Here is a 21,922-nt window from a genome sequence, read left to right on the forward strand (position 1 = left end):
AATTTTTTTGGGTTTTAACAGGCCATCCCTGACGTCAGCAAAATTTTTAAACTCTTGTATCTTAATAACCGCTCATTAAAACCACACGAACATATGCATTTTCTTGATCAGCAATTTAAGCTCTACATAATAGAGGAAGCATGAAAACAAAGTTCTAATTTTTTTTTGTGGATGGGTTGCTGACGTCATCAAAATTTTTATTCTGCCTCAGTGGATTTCTTTATCAGCAAAATTTTCAAAACCTTATATCCCCTTAGGTGTTTGTCGAAAACATTGATCCTCTACATTATTTTTTATCAGTGTTTTAACCTCTACACATCACAGACAGGCGACGAATAAACTAAATTGCATCATTTTTTTGTATCTGCACTGCTGACGTTAGCAAAAAACCAAAACATTTATTTTTTCATTGTCCTACCTAAGTGGATTTCTCCACGGGCCTTATCGACTAGTCTATATAATAATACGCCAGTTCTGTCTGTCAGTGACTTTTGCAATGTGGATAAAATTTCTTTGATAAAGTCTATAAAACATTGCCTATAAACTTGTTCTGTAAATGAGCAAACTTTGACGTTCAAATAATATTGACTTTAAAGGAAGGTATATTAAGATTAGTGAAGCCATTGCATTGCACTTTTAAATTTAAGGCTAAATAACTTGGAAACAGGTGGAAATAAGTGACGTCATTTCTTGCATGGGTAACTAGGGACCACCTAGGACCAATTTGAGTAAGTTTCCCAAACCTGGGTCCCCGAATCCGTTTCGGAATGGACGGGTTAATGACTTCATCAAAAAACCTTCAAACCCAAATATCTCGGCAACCGTTTGTCAAAAGTACTTGATCCTATACATTTTCTTGCTCACCGTTTCAAGATCTATATGATGAAGGCAACAGGTATATTAATTTCAAAAAAAACATTTGAAGATTTAACTGCCCATTGCTGACATCAGCAAAATTCTTAAACTGTGTTATATCTCATTAACCGTTCATCAAAAGTAGATCATCATATACATTTTCTTGATCAGCAGTTTAAGCTCTATACAATAGAGGCAACGTAAAAACAAGGTTCTATTCTCTTTATTTTTTCAAATAACGCTTTTTATTTTTTCAAATACGTTTCTTTTTCATTTTTATCCTGCCTCAGTGGATTTTTTCACGGGCTTTATCGACTAGGCTCTATAATAATACACCAGTTCCTTGTGTCTGTCTGTCACTTTTGCAAAGACGATATTTTTTTCCACTCGAATGCGCAAGTTTGTCGAGTTTTTTTGTTTTGTTAACATTTGTATCGCAACCGTTAGAAACCACGTGATAGAAAATAATTAGTTTGTTGATTCGCTCAAATATACACTTTCGAACGGGACGGCATTCGAATAGAAAGTTTCCTTGGCGTAAAAACAAACAAACAAAAAATTTTTTTTTTAAGTTCTCGCGACAAAAGACGAACTTAAAAAACTTAAAAAAGCGAATAAAAATTAATATTGTTAGAAGAGAAAGAAAAAGGCCACTAACAAAAAAAACCCCGCATTAAATCGTGAGAGAATAAAGAATACAGTTTATGAGAAGTGTAAAGGGGGATTTACAGGTAAAGTTTTAAATACTCTCTCCTCTTCCACTGTTGTGTTAATAAATAGGCTAGCTAATAAATCTTTGTTTTCAAATATAAAAATATAAAAATGTTGATGGTATTTTTTAAAATGCAGAGAACAAATGATATGTTAACAAATATCTTTCAAGTTACTGTGGAAAGTTTATTATTTCTTGAACATGATAGTTTAGCGGGCGACGTTTCAGGAGATCCTTCTCCCATCACCCGATATATATATATATATATATATATATATATATATATATATATATATATATATATATATATATATATATATATATATATATATATATATATATATATATATATATATATATATATATATATATATATATATATATATATATATATATATATATATATGTTTTTAAGACTACCTTAGTTAAAAGAGTTTCTCTTTCTATTATGGTTTTTAGTATAGATACAAGACCAGATCAGAATCTATATAATTTGGAAAATAGAAACTGTGAGTAAGAAATTCTTTATTTTATGGTTCTGAAATTTGAACAAGTTAGCTTCATTACTAATTATACATATAGATCATTTTTTTTTCTCATTTTAGGAATTGTGGTATATACCTATAATTTGTTTTATTTAGTTTTAATCAGGATATATATATAATGTCTAATGAATTTGGAATCAATAACAGCAGTAATACTGTTCGTGGTTTTAGGCTGTTTAATAATCTAGGTAGGTTTGTGTTGCAACAGCATGAAAATAATCAAGTTTTAGTAGGTGCCATCTTGAGGCAAAGACCACATATTTCTTAAAATTTTGAATTGTCACAAGAAATGCAAAGAAATGTAGTACCACGTTTATCTTATAATGATGATGTTTCCTTAGCTAGACGCAGGCAAAATGCTCAATGTGTTGCCTCTTTATGCTGATTGGAATCGACTGATCAGGCCAATAGTAGGCGGCATAATGCTGTTAAACATGCGGCTAGGCGCAATGCAGAACCAGCTCAGCAAACTGGCAACAGACAACTTACGGATGCTCAACTGCATGTTGCTGCTAGACGATTAGAATCTAATGAGCAGGCTGCCAATAGACGTGCTGAAAATGCTCGTAAACAAGCCATGACTCGAGAAATGCATAATGACGAGCACGTTATTAATAGGAGGCAAGTTAATGTCCAAAAACATGCCGTTGGTCGTGCTTGCCGAAATACGTTGTATTATAATATTGCACGTCAAAATGTATTGCCTAATATATATTTCTTAGGTGCTATGGACAAAAAATGTGAGTATTGTCAGGCTTTAAAGTTTAAAAATGAGAATTGTTTTAAATGTTGTCACCCTGGTAAAGTTGCATTAAATAATTTGTCTCCGTACCCTCAGCAGCTTAGGAAATTATTAACAAATACAGATACTGTTCAGGCAATTTTCAGGCAAATATACGTAAGTATAATAGTGCAGTTGCATTTGCTTCTTTTGGAGCAAACCTTCGTCCCCCACCTGGCCGGGGACCACCATGCTTTCGTAACTGTGGTCAAATATGGCATCGTGTTGAGGGCCTTCACCCTCCTGAAGGACAAACCCCTGTTTTTAACCAACTTTATATTTATGAAGCAGGTAGGGCACTCAACGAGAGAATGGCATGCCAAGAAAATAATGCCTGTCGTGAAGATGTGATACAAACTGTTTAAGATGCCATGGACAGATTAAGCCCGTTTGCTGCTGCCTATAGGTACATGGCTGAAGTTGAAGCTGAAGAATTAAATCAGGTAGCAGCACAAAACCGTGCTCCATCTGAAGTGCGTATGCACATGAGAGTTGGCAACGACCGAAGGCGCTACAACTTGCCACATCATGATGAAGTTGCTGCAGTATTTGTTGGCCAAGATGGAGCACCTCCTGGAAACAGGGATGTTGTTATCTATCCGTGTGGAGGTGATTTACAGAATATTTCCACAATGTCTGCAAACTTGGAGCCAATGGTGTACCCTCTTTTTTTTTCCAAGGGGTGAACCAGGTTGGCATAATAGGATACCATGTTGCTGTACGTGCAACCGGTACTTGGAACACTACTACAATGTTGCAGTATTATACTTACCGTTTAGCTGCTCGGGAGTATTTCAGCCTGCTTCATTATGGTAAGAAATTGTTTCAGCAGTATTGTGTGGATTCTTATGTTAAAGTTGAAGGTAATAATTTAAATTATATTCGAGCAAATTAAACCAACCTTTGTGTTGATAGTTATGAAGGTTTAGCTGACCATTTGAATGCATGAGCTGAAGAGCGAGGCCTTCAACCAGGTCGTATTGTTGTTCTTCCTTTAAGTTTTCAAGGAAGTCCACGTGCCATAGCTCAAAAATATCAAGATGCTATGGCTGTTATTGCTAAGTTTGGAAAACCTGATTTTTTTCTGACTTTTACATGCAATCCAAAATGGCGTGAAATTACAGAAAATTTGTTTGCAGCCCAACGTGCACACGATCGGCCTGATTTAGTTTCTCGAGTTTTTAAATTGAAACTAAATGAACTCCTTAAAGATGTTACTGAAATGGGAGTTCTAGGTAAGACTATAGCACATGTTTATGTTATAGAATTTCAAAAAAGGGGTTTGCCTCATTGTCATTTGTTAATTCATTTAGATCCCAATGACAAACTTAGGGATGCAGATGACATAGACAGTGTTATTTCAGCAGAAATTCCTAATCAACAGAAACGTCCTGAGCTGTTTGAAATTGTTCGATCGCGCATTATTCATGGACCATGTGGACATCTGAATCCTAATTCCAGATGTATGGAAGATGGTGTTTGCACAAAAAGTTTTCCAAAGAACTTTTTAGCATCTACGGTAGCTGAAGTCAACGGATATCCATTATATAGACGTCTTAATAATGGTATATATATCATTGTCAATAATGTTGACATAGATAATCGCTGGATTGTTCCATATAATCCATGGCTTTCCAAGAAATACAATGCACATATAAACTTGGAGGCTTGGAAGTCTGTTAGATCTTTTAAATACCTCTATAAATATATTTATAAGGTCATGATTGTGCCAACATTGAGATCAATGAACGTATTGAGGTGCAGACATTTTTAGATGCGCGGTATGTCAGTGCACCAGATGCAATATGGCGTCTTTTTGCCAGTGCACTTGCTAAATAATCATATTGTTTATTTTCAGCAAGGACAGGCTGAAGTGGCTTTGGACAGAGCTGCAGATCAGGCTACAAAATTAAAAGCTTGGTTTGTGTTAAATGCAGAGAATCATGATGCTCGTCAATATATGTATCCAGATATTCCTCTTCATTTTGTTTTCAATAAGAACAAAGTTTGGAAACCAAGACAACGCGGTCATGGTAAAATTGTATCCAGAATGTATAGTGTACGAACTCGCGCAGGTGAGCTTTTTTATTTACATATGTTGCTATTGCATGCACCTAGTGCAACTTCTTTCGAAGATTTATGAACTGTCAATGGCAATGTTGCTGAGACATTTCGTGACGCCTGTTTATTGTGTGGACTCCTGCAAGATGATACTGAATGGAACAATACTTTAGCGGGAGCTGTTAACTTTTAGATGCCTCGACAATTGAGGCAACTGTTTGCGGTGATACTTACTCACTGCGAACCTTCTGATCCTTTTACTTTGTGGACAAGGTACAAAGATGCAATGTCAGAAGATTATATTCGCCAAATGAATAAGGAGCAGGCTGAGTACAGACTGCTTCAAGATATTAATTCTGTACTTAGGCAATTTGGTAAATCTCTTACGGATTATAAAATTGTTGTTCTTTTAGGTGGTGATTTTTCAAAGTTACTGCCTGTTGTCAGAAAAGGAGAACCAACTGAAATTTTGGACATGTGTTTAAAAAGTTCTCCATTATGGCACTTGGTTAAAGAATTTTGATTACATCGAAACATGAGAACAAGGCCAGGAGAACAACAATTTGCTGCATGGCTTCTGCAACTTGGAAAAGGTGTTTTACCTGTTTGGGAGCAAGAACCTTTCCCAGGTGCAATTGAAGTACCATCCCAATGTGTGATACAAAATGAATTTATTGTTGATACTTTGTTTAGGGATCTTTCACCAGAAATTATGGCATCATCTGTGGCATTAACACCCACAAATGATGATTCACTTATCATTAATGATAAGGTGTTGGCGCTGTTGCCTGGTGAAGAAAAGGTTTATTTTAGTGCAGACAATGTTGTGTGTGATGATGAGGAGGAACAAAATCAATATCCGGTAGAATTTTTAAATAGTATCACACCTTCAGGTATGCCTCCTCATTGCCTTAAATTGAAAACTGGTGCCATTGTTATGTTATTAAGAAACATAAACATAAATAAAGGTTTATGTAATGGCACTCGCCTTATTGTACGATATCTTCACGACAACTGTGTTGATGCAGAAGTTCTCACTGGAAATGCTATTGGAGACAGGGTACTTATTCCAAGGGTACAATTGGCACCTTCGGATACAGGTATGCCTTTTGTTTTACGTCACAGACAACTTTCACTGAGGTTGTCTTATGCTATGACAATAAACAAAGCACAAGGTCAAACCTTTGAAAAGGTTGGTGTATTGTTGCGCAGGCCATGTTTTTCTCATGGACAATTTTATGTTGCTTTTTCTAGAGCAAGAGCATTTGATGATGTTAGAGTAAGTGTTGTTCCCTCATCCAAGCAAGGATTTTTTAATGGGAAATGTTATACTCAAAATATTGTTTACCATCAAATTCTTACATAATTCATACAATAATGTAGTAGACAATGATGCAACTATTAAATGCTTAGCAGAAATTCAATATTTTGCACTTAATATCTTTCTGCCATGTTGTACAAAGTGAAAAGAGGTTGACGTGTTAGAGTAATTATACTGACATGCCCTTTTGTGCAACATGAGAGTAGCGTGCACTGTAGATGGGGGTAGATGTTCCTATTCGGTGCACCCTTGCCTTGTAGATTTATAAGGCACATCAGAAAAAAATTATCAGGGTTTGGTAGGGTCTAAGGGTCAGATGGGGAGGTTTTTAACAAAAAAAGTCTTGAGGAAGTAACGTTCTATTCACATTTAATAGTCAGGAAGTTCTGGGGAAAGTGCTACAGCCCTGAAAAAGCTGATGATACTACTCTTTCTTGCAGATATTTATTTGGCTTTTAAAATTTTCATCATGCCGAAAATATGTTGTGAATCCTAAAAGTACACTAAAGATGCATTTTTTCAAATGTTGTGTTAGACATGCATCTTTTTTTCTTTTAGGTTAAGTGCAAAGTCCTATGGCTTACCTTCACGTGGTACACTTCGTTAAATGATCAGTATATTAGGGGGAATAATTAAAAGTTGATTCCAACATAAATTATTGGTTAAAAAATTATTGTGTGAGATAAGTCATTTCTAATCTACTCTTTTACATATGTTTTTGGTTATTGGGTTATTGAAGTTTGAGTAGTGAAATTTTTTGTGCAGAATTTATATAAAATTTGTGACAACAAAGTTAACTTAAAGGCACCATTTTCTACAGTTTTCTAATAATTTCCTTTGTGCAGTAAAAGTTAGGATTTCACATTTCGCGAATAATTTTTACTGCAATTTGATGCAAAAATAATAATTAATGTTGCAATCATTTTTCAACTAAAAAAAATTATGGCCTGAAGACCTCCTTGAAAATTTTGTTTTTCACTGCCTGAAAGGTACTTAAATTCATATTTCTAAGGTTTAAGATATGGGGAAGACTCTTCATATTGTATAATCTTTATTTTTGAGTATAAGTTGTTTATATTTAGAAAAGTTTGTTATTTTCACCCAAAATTAATTTTAAACAACTGTAATTAATTTAAAAGAAAATTAGTTTAATCTGGCTGCATATACCTATAGAAAGTCCCAAACAATAAAAAATACTTAAAAATCTAATTAATTTGTTTTAAAAAATATTACACACAGTGCTTTTGATGCATTTTTGCAATTTTAGCATGTAATAAGGCTATTGTCTTATTATAGCTAAAAAGTTACAAAGGTTTCTTAAAACCCAAATAGGGTTAAGGTGTTTATTTCTAAAACTGAAATTGAAAGGGTAAAAAAAAAAACGCATTACTTTCCTTTATGTTTAAAAATATTGAATTCAACATTTCTTTTCAATAATTCAGGCAACACTTACATTTACACAAATATTTTATGTCAAATAGTAGTTGCATTACATATGCTAATCATAAACTGAAAGCGAAGGCACATCTTCAAACGGATTTCCACTTTTACGTCTTGTTGGTACTATTTATTCAGTACGTACATGTTGTAATTCCTATGTCATGGATAGTACTATGGCTACTAAACCACTATTATGGTAACATTTACATTTATTGTTAATATTCTCTTTCAGTTATAAATAATAATGGAAGAATGCTTATTATTAAGCACGCCTGAGGAGGAAATGCCAGGTATTTGATAAGACCTTATTTATACAAACATATCATTTTGTTATAGCCTTATTATTATAGAGATCATTATTATTTAGAGTATAATAAAAGCCAGCACAAACATTTCACACACTAGCACACCCATGGGCATATAAACAAACAGGAAGTACACATTTTTATTTTGATAAGTATTTGTTATTGTTAATAGTTTGTTTATTTTCTTTAGAAGTTGAGCAAGTTGAAAGGAAAGAGGGTATGTGTAATCCTTTTTTTTATAATATTTGCTAATAATAATGCGATTAAAAGTTCCCATTTTTGTTAAGACTTTTTTTCTTTAGAAAGTACACCAGAATCAAGCAAGCACAGTATACTGTATTTTATTATTTTTTTCTTTTTAATATTTTTTTTCTCTGGTTACCATAACAGAAACATTATTTTTTTCTAGACAATAAAGGAAAAGAATTAAAAACTTCAAAAGGTGCGAGTTGTTACATATTAATAGTGTTTATATCGGGTTTTTTTGTTATAATATAGATGTCCTTATTTTGTCTTTTTTTAGCCTTGACATATCCAGCGTATCTAAAATATAGAGATGCACATCCTGGCTCCCTGTCCAAAAATTCTTTTAATTGGTGGAAAGCACACGGGGGTCAGGATTTACCTAATTTTATGTGGAAGAAGGAAAACAATCGCTGACGCAGAAAACACAGATCCAACGAAAACTTACTCCACACAATCAATACAACAATTGCAATTTTACATACAACAAATAATACAACATTTATTCTTACATTAATTTAAATTATTTATTTTCGTGTGTGTTTTGTTTTTTAGTCATTTGTTCGTTCTGTACATAGTTTATTTAACACGGTTATTTTCCTTCTTCTATTCACATTTTGGTGATCGTAAAGGTAATATTTAGCTTCCTGGGTCATAAATTTTTTTTTCCAAAGTAAATATCTCTGGAATTTCTGTGAATCAAATTGTCTTCTTTTCCAGTAAACCTGAAATTTTAGCCTGCTAAAGTTTATAGTCTGCTAAAGGTTATATATATATAAAGTTTGGTAATACCAGAGTTTGTCACATTGCTTGAACTTGAGTTTAATTCTGGATTTAGTAAACGTTTTTCTTATAAGAAACACCTTTGTGATCAAGTTATATGATTTATTTTTTTATCCTTACCTTTGTCATATCATATATTGTCTGACTTAAAAGGCCTTTTTTTAAGAATCGTGTTATTTTGATAATGTTTTGTAATTAAATTTAATTAAAACACTTCTCATTTTTTTAGGTTGAAGCGCAAAGCCCCATGACTTACCTTCCGCTTCTTTAAGTGGATCATTTTCTTTTTATGGAGATAATTCATGAACTAAAAGTCAGGGCATGTCACGCTATACCACTTCATTGCATTTATTGGTATTGGATAGGGTACAGTGAGGTAATTCACTTTCTTCATTTTAATGTACATTCTTTATTTAAAAGACCATATATTGAAAACTAGAAACATAAAATAAAAATAGGCACGCACTATAACCATGGTTTTAGCAGCTACTTAAGTTTATAAAGAACGAAATTATTTTTTTGTAACTTATCCTTATTCTGTTTCGCTTTTTTTATTTGTGGTATCGCTTATAACTATAAATTCCAAGTAAACTTATCAACGTGTCATTCAATTTTTTAAACTGATTATAAATTTCTGAAAAATTTGCATCTTTGTGGATGCTTGCAAATTGGGCTGATCACATTATCATAAAAACTAGAGCACATTCTTTGTATGTGACGTCATCAAAACTCCTAAAACAACCTATATGTTTTCCTTTGTCTTCTGGCTAAGTAGATTTTTCCATTGTTACCCTGCCTGAGTGGATTTTTCCACGTGCCTTATCGACTAGTTAATTGTAGTACTCTTTCCTTTCATTCCACATGTGCAGGTGATCATCACACTTCTATTAACTGCAGCTCTCAATAATTATTATTATCATATGGTTAGAGTTTTTCTCGCACTGTGATTGGCTAATTTACACAAAATATATGCTATATTTTAAAGAATGAAAACTACAAAGTGCACGCACAATAATAAACTCGACCAGTTAAGTCTTAAAATTTAAATTCTAGAGGTTTCGCTCCTCTAAAGAATATGCTCATATAAAGGAACACAATTCTTCCTTTCTCCAAGGAGGTAATTGGCACAAAATTAAACAAACAGACAGAGAGAGTAGGACAGGACTTAGGGTACAAGGGTTTCGACTCATATTCCTGAACCAAGGTACCCAAAATGTCTAGCTGAATCACCTCAAAAGAGGTCTGCGAACAGTCTTCAGTAGGAACTAGAAGTTTCTTTCATCCATAACTTTTCATCTGTCCTACTCTGTACAATCTTGTGTGACTGGGGTAAGAAGTGGAGTCGTCACTCTCCAAAGATAAGACCAGTGCAGTCAAATCCCCTTGCTGACATAATTTTTATTTTGTTTTTTGTTTTTTCCTTTTTGACTGGGGTAATAAGTGGAGTCGTCACTCTCCAAAGATAGGACCTGGTACAGTCAAACCCCCTTGCTGGCGTAATTTTTTTTGTTTATCGCTTTTATCTCTCTCCAAAGACAAGACTACAAAAAAAAAAAAGAAAAAAAAGAAAAAAAAAATAGTCAAACCCCCTTGCTGACATAAGCCGAAAGTTGTGGTGCTGACTGCAATTTACCTAACCTCTTCAAGGAAAAGGATGTAAGGTTGTACACCATTAAGCAAGCTTTGTTTGCAAGGGACCACTGCTCTGTCGTTGCAATGAAACCACTTACCATGCACTTGGTTATAAGCAACAGTAGTGTAATGGCCATTGTTCAAATTTCCGGAGTGGTTAATTACAGTCCTTAAGTTGTAGTGCTTGCGACAAGAGACTTCACTGTCTACAGTGATAGGTATAGAAACGGTTCCCGGGTAAGATGTGACAGGAGAACAAACCTTAGACACAAGACCTTTGTTATAGGCAAAGCGCTTTAATTGCAGAACCAAAACTGCACTCTGCGACCTCTTTTTCAACTGTTGCAGTTTGGTAACTATTGCAGTAGTGACAGAAGTACGAGTTGACACCTGACAATTCTTCGCTCTCCAAAAAGTTATCTATTGAAGATTGTACAGTCGATGTCAAGGGCAGTTGAAGAAATGGACTTACTTGCTCAGAGGTGCTAATATTATTGCAAGTGCTGCAAGTAGTGCAGATTTTCACACAAGTGTTGAATAATCTACCAAAGAAAGGAGAGGCTAAGGACAACTCTGGTATGAGATACTCAAGAATCTCTAGGGCATCTTGCTGAGAGAACGGATTAAAAGCAGCACCCCTTGCATTAGAAACATGGCCTTTTAATGCATTTAGAAATGAAGAAGTGTTCACTGGAACCTTGGAGGAGAATAGTTTGCGTAGAATACTTACAAAACTTTTACCTATCGGCATATTGAAATCACTTGCAGAGATGGCTGTGGCGACTGCAGGTAACACATAAAAAAATTGCAAGATGGAATTGATGTAACATGTGTTGCCCAAATTTAGCAAGCCGCTGTTGCTGCCTAGTGATTCTTGTGCAGGCAAGGTAGTGGAGCTCTTTGTTACTCCCTGGGGATTCGTGTTCTTAAAGCTAGTGGTCGAAGTTTCTTGTGACTTGGATGATATCTTTGAAACAGTTGGTATCAATTGAGCAGTATGCTGTGGATCCCTACCAGGATGAATCCAAGACAAAGAATGTCGAGATAACCAGATGTAAAACGACGATCGCATAGATGACTCAGTAGGAGATTTCAGAGTGGAACGCACAGACATGTTAGAAAAGCTGAGGCGACGTAGGCAGATTCTAACTGTTTCGGAACAAAATCCTCTAGCTTCTACTTCAACAGCAAAGAAATGCACAGACCAATTGTTTAATCTCATGACGGAACAAAGTGACGAGTATTTATCAACCTTAACTCCATGCCAAGTCTCCATGTTCTCTTCGCATGGGCAAGTTAATTCAAGGATAATTACAGTTTTGGTCATGGCAGAAGTTAAAAGTATGTCCGGACGAAGTTGCGTTACAGCAAGATAAGGCTATTAAGGTTGAATCTAAGTCTGACAATAATCTCCAATCAGAGGCCAATTGCTGGGACACTCTTATGGCTTACCAGTCGAAGCCTGCTCTACCAAACCGGTGGAAACCAAGTATTTTCTTGAACTCGAGTTGACTCTCTGCTGATTTTACTGTCTGATCTACCTTCCAGTGTTCAGCCTTTAAGTCTGGAGGAGAGTCTGAGACTAGAGGATCAGCCGAATCTCGGAGGAGAAGATGACCGCTGATCTTAGCAGATTTTAGTACAGAGGATAGACTTTTTAAAGGTAACGGGCATGGCGATGAAGTGGAATACAAACTTATGTTAGAAATAGAGTGATTGAGTCTCAGCCACTTTCTTATGAAGAAAGAAAACTTTTGTTCTAGTGAAACAATACGAAATATCGGAACTTCGTAAATTAAAAAAGGCCATAGTATTCGGGGAATTAGAAGATGATGCAAAAACCACATTTTGTGAATGCCTCTATGGGAAAACTTATCTATGAGTTTGACTTGCTCTACAGCGTTAACAATAGCCTGTTGGACAACAGCTGAATCTGACAATGTTGAATTTATCGTCTGGCCAAGAAACTTAACTGGGTTTGCGTGAATAGATGGGATTGGTTCTTGCAGGACACAAAAAGGAGACTGATCTAAAACCTTTCCATTAGCTATAACAATGCTTCATGATTTTGAAGGTCTAAAGCCCATTCCAGCCCAATGAAGGGCTGTTACACAACGATCCAACAAGTTTTGAGTTTGAGGGACACTTGAAGACATTAAAAATATGTCATCCATAAAGGCCTTAAGCGGAGGATGGTCTGAATCCCCAGGCGGAACACAACTTTTACCAAGAAACGAAAGTAATTTTTACTTATTTCTCAATTGTACAGTGCAAAAAGCTGATATTTTTTCTTTGATCGCCTAAAATAGCGTGAAAAAGCTGATATTTTGTTCCTGATTGGTTAATAACTCGAAAAGTTAGTGCTTTCTTGAAACACAAGAACTTGTTGGTAAATTTGTAATAACTTTCTCCTCATAAAAAAATTTTTTTTACGAAACAAACGAACAATCAACCATAAATATTCAGTTCAATTATTCAGTTGATATTTTGAGTTTAACTGTGACTTTAGGTTAGTAAGGTTATATATATATAGCGCGTTGAAGGAGTTTTGTGTTTAATTGGAATGTAATTTGTATTGAGTCAACATAAATACATTACTCTAAAATTTATTTTAATTAAATTCATTGAGGCGTGACATAAATAATTCCTTTTGAAATAATTACCATCTCGCGCATAATTTATATTAAAAAATATTTTATGAATTAAAAGACATGATCATCATATATATTATCTTGCAATTAATTATTTCGCTGTTGAACTTTAAAAACTGTGATCAATCACGGTTTTTGAAGTTCAAACAACAATCATCTGTTGAGTATATCGAATTACAGTGATTTATGCTCGGTTTATATGATAAAATAGTTATTGCACTTGTTCTCAAAAAATATCGTCAAATTTTTTTCGTTTTTATAGATCTCGTGTATTTCACTCGCCTCAAGGCTTGTGAAACATGTAAACAAGAACATAAAAGATATTTTTCTCGGCACTGTGCGATAACTACTACATATAACCTCTTCTCTGATCTGACGAGAACATTAATATTATGTAGAGTTTAAAATGCTAATGAAAAAATGTAAAGGATCATATGTTTTCGACGAAAGCCTAAAGAGATATCTGGTTTTAAAAATTTTGCTGACTTTAGCAAAGAGCTACAATGTTACCAAAAAAAAGTATAGATCTTGAAACGCTGATCAAGAAAATGTATAGGATCGTATACTTGTGACAAACGGTTGCAGAGATATTGGGGTTTTATGATTGTTTCGGTATCACTTCTTCTTTTTTTGATGATTTAGGACTTTCGCCATCGCTTTCAGAAACTGATGTTTTTTTTTGTGTCAGCAGATGTTTCTACACTTTTGAGTCTTATTCGCAGCTTTTTTGCTTTTCTCAATATTTTCCTTATCGTTGCTTGATTGCAAACTTGAATCAGCAAATTTTTCTATTGCTTCTTTTAATGCAATCTCAGTGTCGGTGAGCTCGAGAGGGTCTATCCCACTAGCCTTTTCCTCATCTTTTAAATTTTGTTGTAAAGTTTTTTTTTTCGGAAGATTGTATCTTACTCTTTCACAGATCTTTGATCTGCCTTGAAATTTACTTCGTCAACCGAGTTTATAAAATCTGCGATTTGTTTCCATGCATCTCCCCTTCTCACTATATTTTTTTTGTACATATACAGTTCGACTGTGAGAATTTCTCTTATAAAGTAGTTGTCGTGTTCTGTAGTCCATAGCATAGGTGTTCAAAAAATGACCTTTGGGGTGGGGCTAGAAAAAAACCTTGCTTATCCTGATCTATATTTAGAACTGTATCACCAGGAAGTCAAATCATGTCCCCTTTCAAAAATGTTGGAGACAAGCAAGATTAGATATTAAATAGTTTCCCACAAGCACACAAGACTATTTTGAATACAAATACATAACCAAAGAAGAGAAAAACTGTTCAAAAAGTGATCAAGTGCAGTGACCAAGATTTAAAAAATACTTACATTCCTTTTTCCTGTGAGCTTTTATCTACTACTTCAGACATTTTAACTCTAAACAAGAACAGCCGACCACAAGTTTTTAGAACGCGAACTAAGTTTTATCGGGGTTACCCTGATCTGCGCAGGCGCATTAAGATTTTTCTGACTGCTCTCTGTCATAGATATACCCTGTTATTGTTTCGTAAGGTGCCTTTTAACTTTGTTGCGACGGCATATTAATTTTTTGGCTATAAAAGTGATTAATTCCAACAGATCTGTAAATCTTACATAATAGGGTTACGTGCCACAAAAAAAGACTGGAGCTATTTTGAAACATTTTAACGAGGAAGAAGGTCGAAGTGGTGGTCAAGCCGCAAAAGAAATAAATATATGAAAAGCAATTCTGGAGTCACATGAACAATTGGGAAGTTCTCATACAAATCTTTCAGGTATATAAGTTCAACTTGTAAAAATCCCTTGAAACCCTTTAATGTTCTTTGGATAAATATTTTAAATTTTTACTCATAATTTTAAAGTGAGGTTATTTAAGAACAAAAGAGGGTTTTAATAAAAACGAGAGAGAAAAAAATATTAATACTCGAAAACATATTCTAAATTTATACCTAATTTTTGTGTATTGCTCTTCACTTTATCTTTCATTTCTGTACTGTTAATACATGACATGACTGAAACAAGATTCTTGTAAACTAACCTGTATGAGACAAAGAGAGCATGTAATGAAGAAAACATTGAAAAGTGGCAAGGGATGACCATATCAACTTTTCAGTTTATTCAAACACCGTTAACACAACAGTAAATAATTTGTAAATTATATTTTTTAACTTTGCCAGTTTGCTTAAAATTAATTTTTAAACATTGACAACTATTACCAACAATATTTAATAGCAACATACTTAAATTTAAGTTGCATTTTTCCAAAGCTTACTACATCGCCCTCATGTAGTGCTGTAGATATTTGTGTAGGAATCTTTCCACCATTTACCTGTACACCAACTTTAGAAGTGTCTGTAATTGTAACATCGGATGGCATTAACAGGTCATCCTGGAATATAAATAACCAATAAAGCATTATGTGATTCTGTCAATAAATTCTTTAAACTAGGCCACAACCCTGCTGGGAATGCTAATGTTATTTGTAACAAGGGTGGTCTTGAGCATGATAACTACGTTTTTTAAGAGCAAACTATAAGCTTTCTGCCATAAATTCTTGTCTAAAATTTAGGACCAGCAAAGTTATTAACATTCATTATTAACAAGGTGTAGCTAGTCACAATCATGAATCCTCTCCTCTATCCGCGAAATGTTTATTTATAGTAGCACACTAAGGCATTTTTTTTGTAGGAAGCTTATGCAAGTAAAGCGAGTTAAACTATGGACCCTGCGTTTTTACTTTATTATCTTATCACATTTGTTACTACTAGGTAATGGTATTAAGAGCTACAAAGGCTCTTATACACAGCTCCATTTTTTTACCAAAAATTGTTCGATTAGGCTACCCTACCAAGATTTTTACCTGAGTTTTTGGAAATCAGGAAATGTTATCTCTATACTAATACGTCTTGTGTGTGTGTGGGCGCGCATGGTGAGGGCAAGGACAAAAAATTACCAGTCACTTTCTTACGGATCATGCATGCGTCCCCTAAAGGGTGGCGTTACGTTAATATTTTACCATAATAGTTAGAGAGTTACTTCATAGAAATCACATATAAGTTATAACTATATAAGCGCCACAATGTATGATATAAATATATATACCATATGACAAAATACCTATATAGGAATATATATGCAACATATAAATTAACGGGCTTAGATATTCAAAAAGTACACAGACTGTTAAATGAAGTTTCTAGCATTACGAAACGGAAGATGTGTTTACAAAAAAATGGCTGGTCTTTTAGAGTATTTTCTACTCTACATAATTAGCACGTTGAAAGAACTGACTTTTGTGGTTTTAGAATTACCTTTTCTTTACATTTAGTGTAAACTTTTGTGATTATAGCCATATATATTGCACCAAAAGAGCTACTTTGTTGATTTCGATTTTATACTCTTTGTAAGCTATTTTATTCTTTTTTTACATTTTGAATTAATTTTAACATTTTGGATTAATTTGCTGTAGAAGGCATATACAATATGCATATTAAAATAATGGAATTTTGCAAATTTATGTTTTATCGCTCAATTTTCACATTTTATATAAACTTCTTTAGGACAGGATGGTATGAAATAGACCAAAATACCTGATCTTAGGTTTTTTTAATTTACAAGCTGTGGCTTGTGAAACTCTAAGGTGAACATTTTGTGGAAGACAATTATATACTCATTTTTGTTGCTTTATATGTTATAACTGAAACTTTTTTTGACATTCTATGTTAAAGGAAGAACCATTGACGGAAGAAGAATTAGATTTTACACCTTGCAACTGTGTTTTTCTATATTTTGTATACATTTTTACCAGGGAGGACTGTGTGCAACATACCAAAATGACTGATCCTTCTTGATTTAAATTTGATGCGTTCCAAATCGTAGTTTTTGGAAATTTTGTGTAAGATTTAATGGGTAAGGACGACATACAAAAAGTCAAAAGAAATGATTTTTGTTGAATCAGAAGTACTCCCTACAACCATTATTTTTTTTTAACTTTGTGAAGCTTTTTTGGGAAAAGAGTTTATGCAATATAATCGAAATAACTGATTTATGTTGCTAACTGTTTTTAAGGGCATATAAAATAGATATATACCAAAATAAGTAAATTTTGCAAATTTGATTTTGTCGTTAACCTCTCATCTTTTATATTTTCATTAAACTTTTGAGGGAGACTGTCGGTATGCAATAGAAGAGACAGAGAAGTGTATGATCTGGCGGAGTCAAGCACGCACATCTCGCGCATGCCCAGTCAAGTCCATAAAATCCAATACCATGCAGTGCTTAGCCATGGAATTGAAGGGTAAGTCCTATATAGTGCTGACGTCATCAATGCTGCAAATGAGTTTAAAAAGTTCTAGCGCACTATGTAGGGGAAATTCCCTTTTGATGACGTCAATTAACACATGCGCAAGTGGAGCAAAGTCCCAACTTGGTCTGTAATCTTCGGACTTTGTTGAAACCTGTATAGGCCATAGAAAGTACATGCCGAGTACGTACAGCGAGAACTCCACGAAAAGGGTAAGAAGATGGCCAAGGCGTTGACTACTCATGTGATCGGCCTCTATGCGAACCTGATTGGGAATAGAGTGGATATCGACAGCATTGACGAATTGCGCAGGGATACTGAAGAAGACCCTATTATCCGAGACTCTGTGACAGATCTCGGTATCCTTATATACTGCACTATTGGGGTGTCTAACACCCATCTTGGTGGTTGGACACAACGCGAGACATATGGGTAAGAGGAAACAGGAGGAGGAGGAGACTAAGAAGGAGCCTCAGACGGTACTATAATAAGTGAGTGAAGAAGAACAAAAACAAGAAGAGAGGGTCATTACAAAACCTGTGAAGCATCCGGAGCGTGTGGCCCAAGGGCACAAGTTAGCAGCACTGATGAAGAAGAGGAAGGAAGAAATGAAACAACAAGAGGGTATTGTAGAGCCTACAATCAAAGCCTCTTCTGGGCCAGTTCCGTACAGTCGATGGACAATGCATACATGTACGGTGTAGGGACTTTGGCCGTGCTTGCCATAGGGGTTGGTATATGGTGGTAAAGGTCTGGAAACAAACCCCACAAGCCCGCTACTCATCCAGAGCCTCAACACGGCAAAGCCCAGCCTCAGATCGATATTTTCAAAATGCAGTAATAATAAATGACCACAAGTAACGTAACCCCAAAAGAAAAGGAGATCCTGGAAATGCTCTACGAAACCGTCGTGGACCTTAGTTTCACCTTTGCCTATGCCATGGCAGGTAAGAAATTCCTGAGTATAACAAGGCCATCTACCAAGATGGACACGAATGACGTCCTCAAGATGGTGGCGTACTTCGCAGCAGGCAGGGCAAGTCGCGAAATGGCCTTAAAAAAAGGGTGGTTACCCGAAAGTATAGTCCCGAAGGCTCCAAAATAAGCGTCCAATAAAATTTCTATTTGTCCATCATCATCATCATCATCATTCTCGACTTAACAACCGTTTTCCATGCTAGCATGGGTTGGACGGGGTATTTTAATGACCCTCTTCCAATATGATCTAGACTGTGTTAGATCTAAACTCAACTTCCTCCGTATCAAGTCTGTCCTTATAACCTCCTGCCAAGTCTTTCTCGGTCTGCCTCTGGGCTTTGCCCCAGGAACTATCAAGTCTCTACACTTTCTTACCCATTTATCCCCCTCCATTCTTTCCAAGTGCCCCTAAGGGCAAATAGAAATATGGAAGGAACTAAGAGTTGCCAGAGATGTAAACACTATTTAACTCCCGACAATTTCAAGATGAAGCATAATGGTCAACTAACGAAGACATGCATCTAGTGCCTCGATAAAAAGAGAGCGTCAAAGGGGCATACGGCACGGCCTGGCAACCAGCCCCTACACAAGCTCATGGCTACCTGTAGGGGCCATATTGAGGCCCAGTTTTCCGAAGGTATGACATGGGAAGACTACGAGTATTTGAACATTGATCACAAGGTACCGTTTAAGTATATAGAAACAGGGAAGTCCCCGACGCTTGCTGAGGTTGCTAAGGCACTACACAAGGCGAGTCTCTTCATAGTAAATGGAGGCCAAATGTTGTTCGAAGTGCAAGCACGTTTTAACCCCGGACAAGTTCAAGATCGGGGGTAATGGTCGAACGAAGAGTTGTATAAGTTGCCTGCACAAAGCGAAGGGGAAGCGGCGTACCAAATGCAAGGACCTTAATATTGAACACGAGGTAGACCCTCTTAATATTGACAAGGAGATTCGGGGGTTTCAACAGGATGAAGATCACCTGCTTTTGTATACCTTGTTTGCATACGACATCATACCCCAGTACGCTGAACTCATCGGAGAGGGCCCGGAGAAGGCACGGCTCGTCAAGAGGTACCGCAAAGTATTGCGATGTCTACGGGGAAAATTAACATATACTCCTCTACCACTCGAATATAAGACCCAAAATACCAACTATGCCCTGCCTGTCAAGGGTCTTTGGTGAACAATCATGGTGGCATGTTGATTTGTTCAATCTGTGCCGCGATATACCCTAAAATCCATGATAGGAAGTGGTCAAACTATTAATAAATGTTGGACATTGTGAATGGATCCCATAAGGCGATCTTCACAGGACCCACAAGCTGCGGGAAAACGCAACGTGTCCTGGACCTACTGGAAAATGAGTATAGGGGACACTATCACAATATTGTGATACTATGCCCTACTATACGGTCGAATACCACCTATTTAGAAAGGGCCTCGCTCTGGAAGGATGATTACGTGTTCCTTATAGACCCTGGGAACTCTTTGAATGGATAGCAAAATTGTCCTCATTGTTGGCAGGCGAAGGGACGTTGTTTTTGGTTGACGATATGATAGCCAATAAAAGCCTTGACATGAAAAGGGGGCTATTTCGGGTAGGCATCGCAAGCACAGCCTTTGGCTACTCACGCAGTCGTATACAGCTCTCCCCAAAAATTCGAGAAGACAGAAAAAAGCCCTGTTGTGGTATCTACACGAGAGGTTCGATATGAAGCTAATCGATGAGAAGACTAACATGATATCCAATTGAGATGATATCAAAGCTGAGCTTAGGAGGTCCAAGCACGCATGCTTGTACGTGAGGTTGGAACATCCTAGGACTTGGAAGATTCTCGAATGACCACGTTGATATATTAGAAAGATGTCATTGCAAGTTATGTTCAACACAGAAGCCATCGAGACCCTGTTCAACAACCAGGATCAACCTATGTTTAAACGCGCCTATTTGGGACGTTTCCTGGGTATTGAAAAGGTTAAAAATATAACGATACCTTCAACAATCCTATCTACCAGGTTCGAAATAGTAGTGTCTAATGAGGCATCTCCCAGATGCGCCCGATCAGGTATGCGAGGAGGGGGGGAAATGGGCATGATGTATTCTTCACTCTTGAAGGTGCATTGGAAATCATTCGCCGTTCCAAGAAACCAAAGGTTGTAGGGGTCATCAAATGGCTAGCCCCGCCAGGTGTCCAAAAACTACAAGATGTAATTAAAGAGCATCGCCAGGCCCTAGAGGACAGGGATGGGGCCCTGGCCTTACTCGGTGGTGAAATTGAGGATAGGGACAACCAACTCATGGCACTCGGGGATGAGCTAGAGGATAGGGATGAACAACTTAGTGCTTTTAAACAAGACAACTCGGAACTACGGCATAGGCATGTTCCACACCGACATCAATATGATACAGTGCTATGTGTGGTTGATAAAAACGATCCCCACGAGCATGGAAAAAAGGCCTACATAAGCACTATATGATCCGATGCCAACGTAAGCAACTCAGCACAAGAATAAGCACGTTAGGGGAGATGTACCCCGAGATGACCATGAGGAAACCGGAATGCGATGATCCAAATGCCGTACATGCCTGGTGCCGATTCAGAGACGATACCCTAGGCATTGAGAATTATTACCTAAATCACTTCACGTTACCTGACGATGATACGCGGGATCTATTCAAGGGTATGTTTGATAATGATATGGCGTAAGCGGGCACTAATTTTAATACTCACAAGGGTACTAAAATTATAATTTTTGACCGTTTTGGCTGTATGTTAAAAGACAGTGAAATATCAAAAGATGAAAGCATACATAATACGAAATCAATTTAATTACGATATACAAATACCTGTGCTACGATGCTGTATCAGGGCAGGGTCGGCGACTGGTTATTGCCCTACCTGCCCGGAAAATTTTAAATATCGAGATGGAGTATACTACGAGGGGTTTGAATATAAAACCGATGAATAACTTTTAGAGAGATTAGCGTCAGGAGAAAAAGCATGGGGTAGATTTGTAAGAAGTGAGATTGACAAGGATTTAGAGGATGATATTAAACGTCTAGGGCTCCATATTGTTCAAAAGGATAGGAACAACTATGGTGCACTCTGTTACCAGATCGTCAAGGATACGAACTTGAAGTTATCGGATTTGGCTGACTTGGCAAGAATAGGCGATATACTCAACTTTCCTATACCAGATAGACGATTGATTGATATTGATTTGGAAAATGAACCTAATGTTATCAAAGGTATCGTATATGGATACCCGTTCTACACCCTACATCCTTTGGATTATTTAAGGGATCCTAATGAAGATGATCCGA

General features: G+C 36.1%; 1 protein-coding gene across 3 annotated transcripts in view; it reads right to left on the minus strand.

The window, feature by feature from the left end:
- Window positions 1–21,922, minus strand: part of LOC130613808 (nibrin-like) — a 101,719-nt gene that overhangs the window by 16,333 nt on the left and 63,464 nt on the right. For all 3 annotated transcript variants that reach the window (XM_057435151.1, XM_057435150.1, XM_057435152.1), the window contains 2 exons: window positions 15,554–15,702; window positions 15,263–15,351 (listed from right to left, as the gene is read on the minus strand). In XM_057435151.1, the coding sequence (XP_057291134.1) occupies window positions 15,263–15,351; window positions 15,554–15,702 (238 nt within the window). The remainder of the gene's footprint in view (window positions 1–15,262; window positions 15,352–15,553; window positions 15,703–21,922) is intronic.

The sequence above is a fragment of the Hydractinia symbiolongicarpus genome, chromosome 11 (genome assembly GCF_029227915.1).
Source record: "Hydractinia symbiolongicarpus strain clone_291-10 chromosome 11, HSymV2.1, whole genome shotgun sequence".
NCBI classification, from domain to species: Eukaryota; Metazoa; Cnidaria; class Hydrozoa; order Anthoathecata; family Hydractiniidae; genus Hydractinia; species Hydractinia symbiolongicarpus.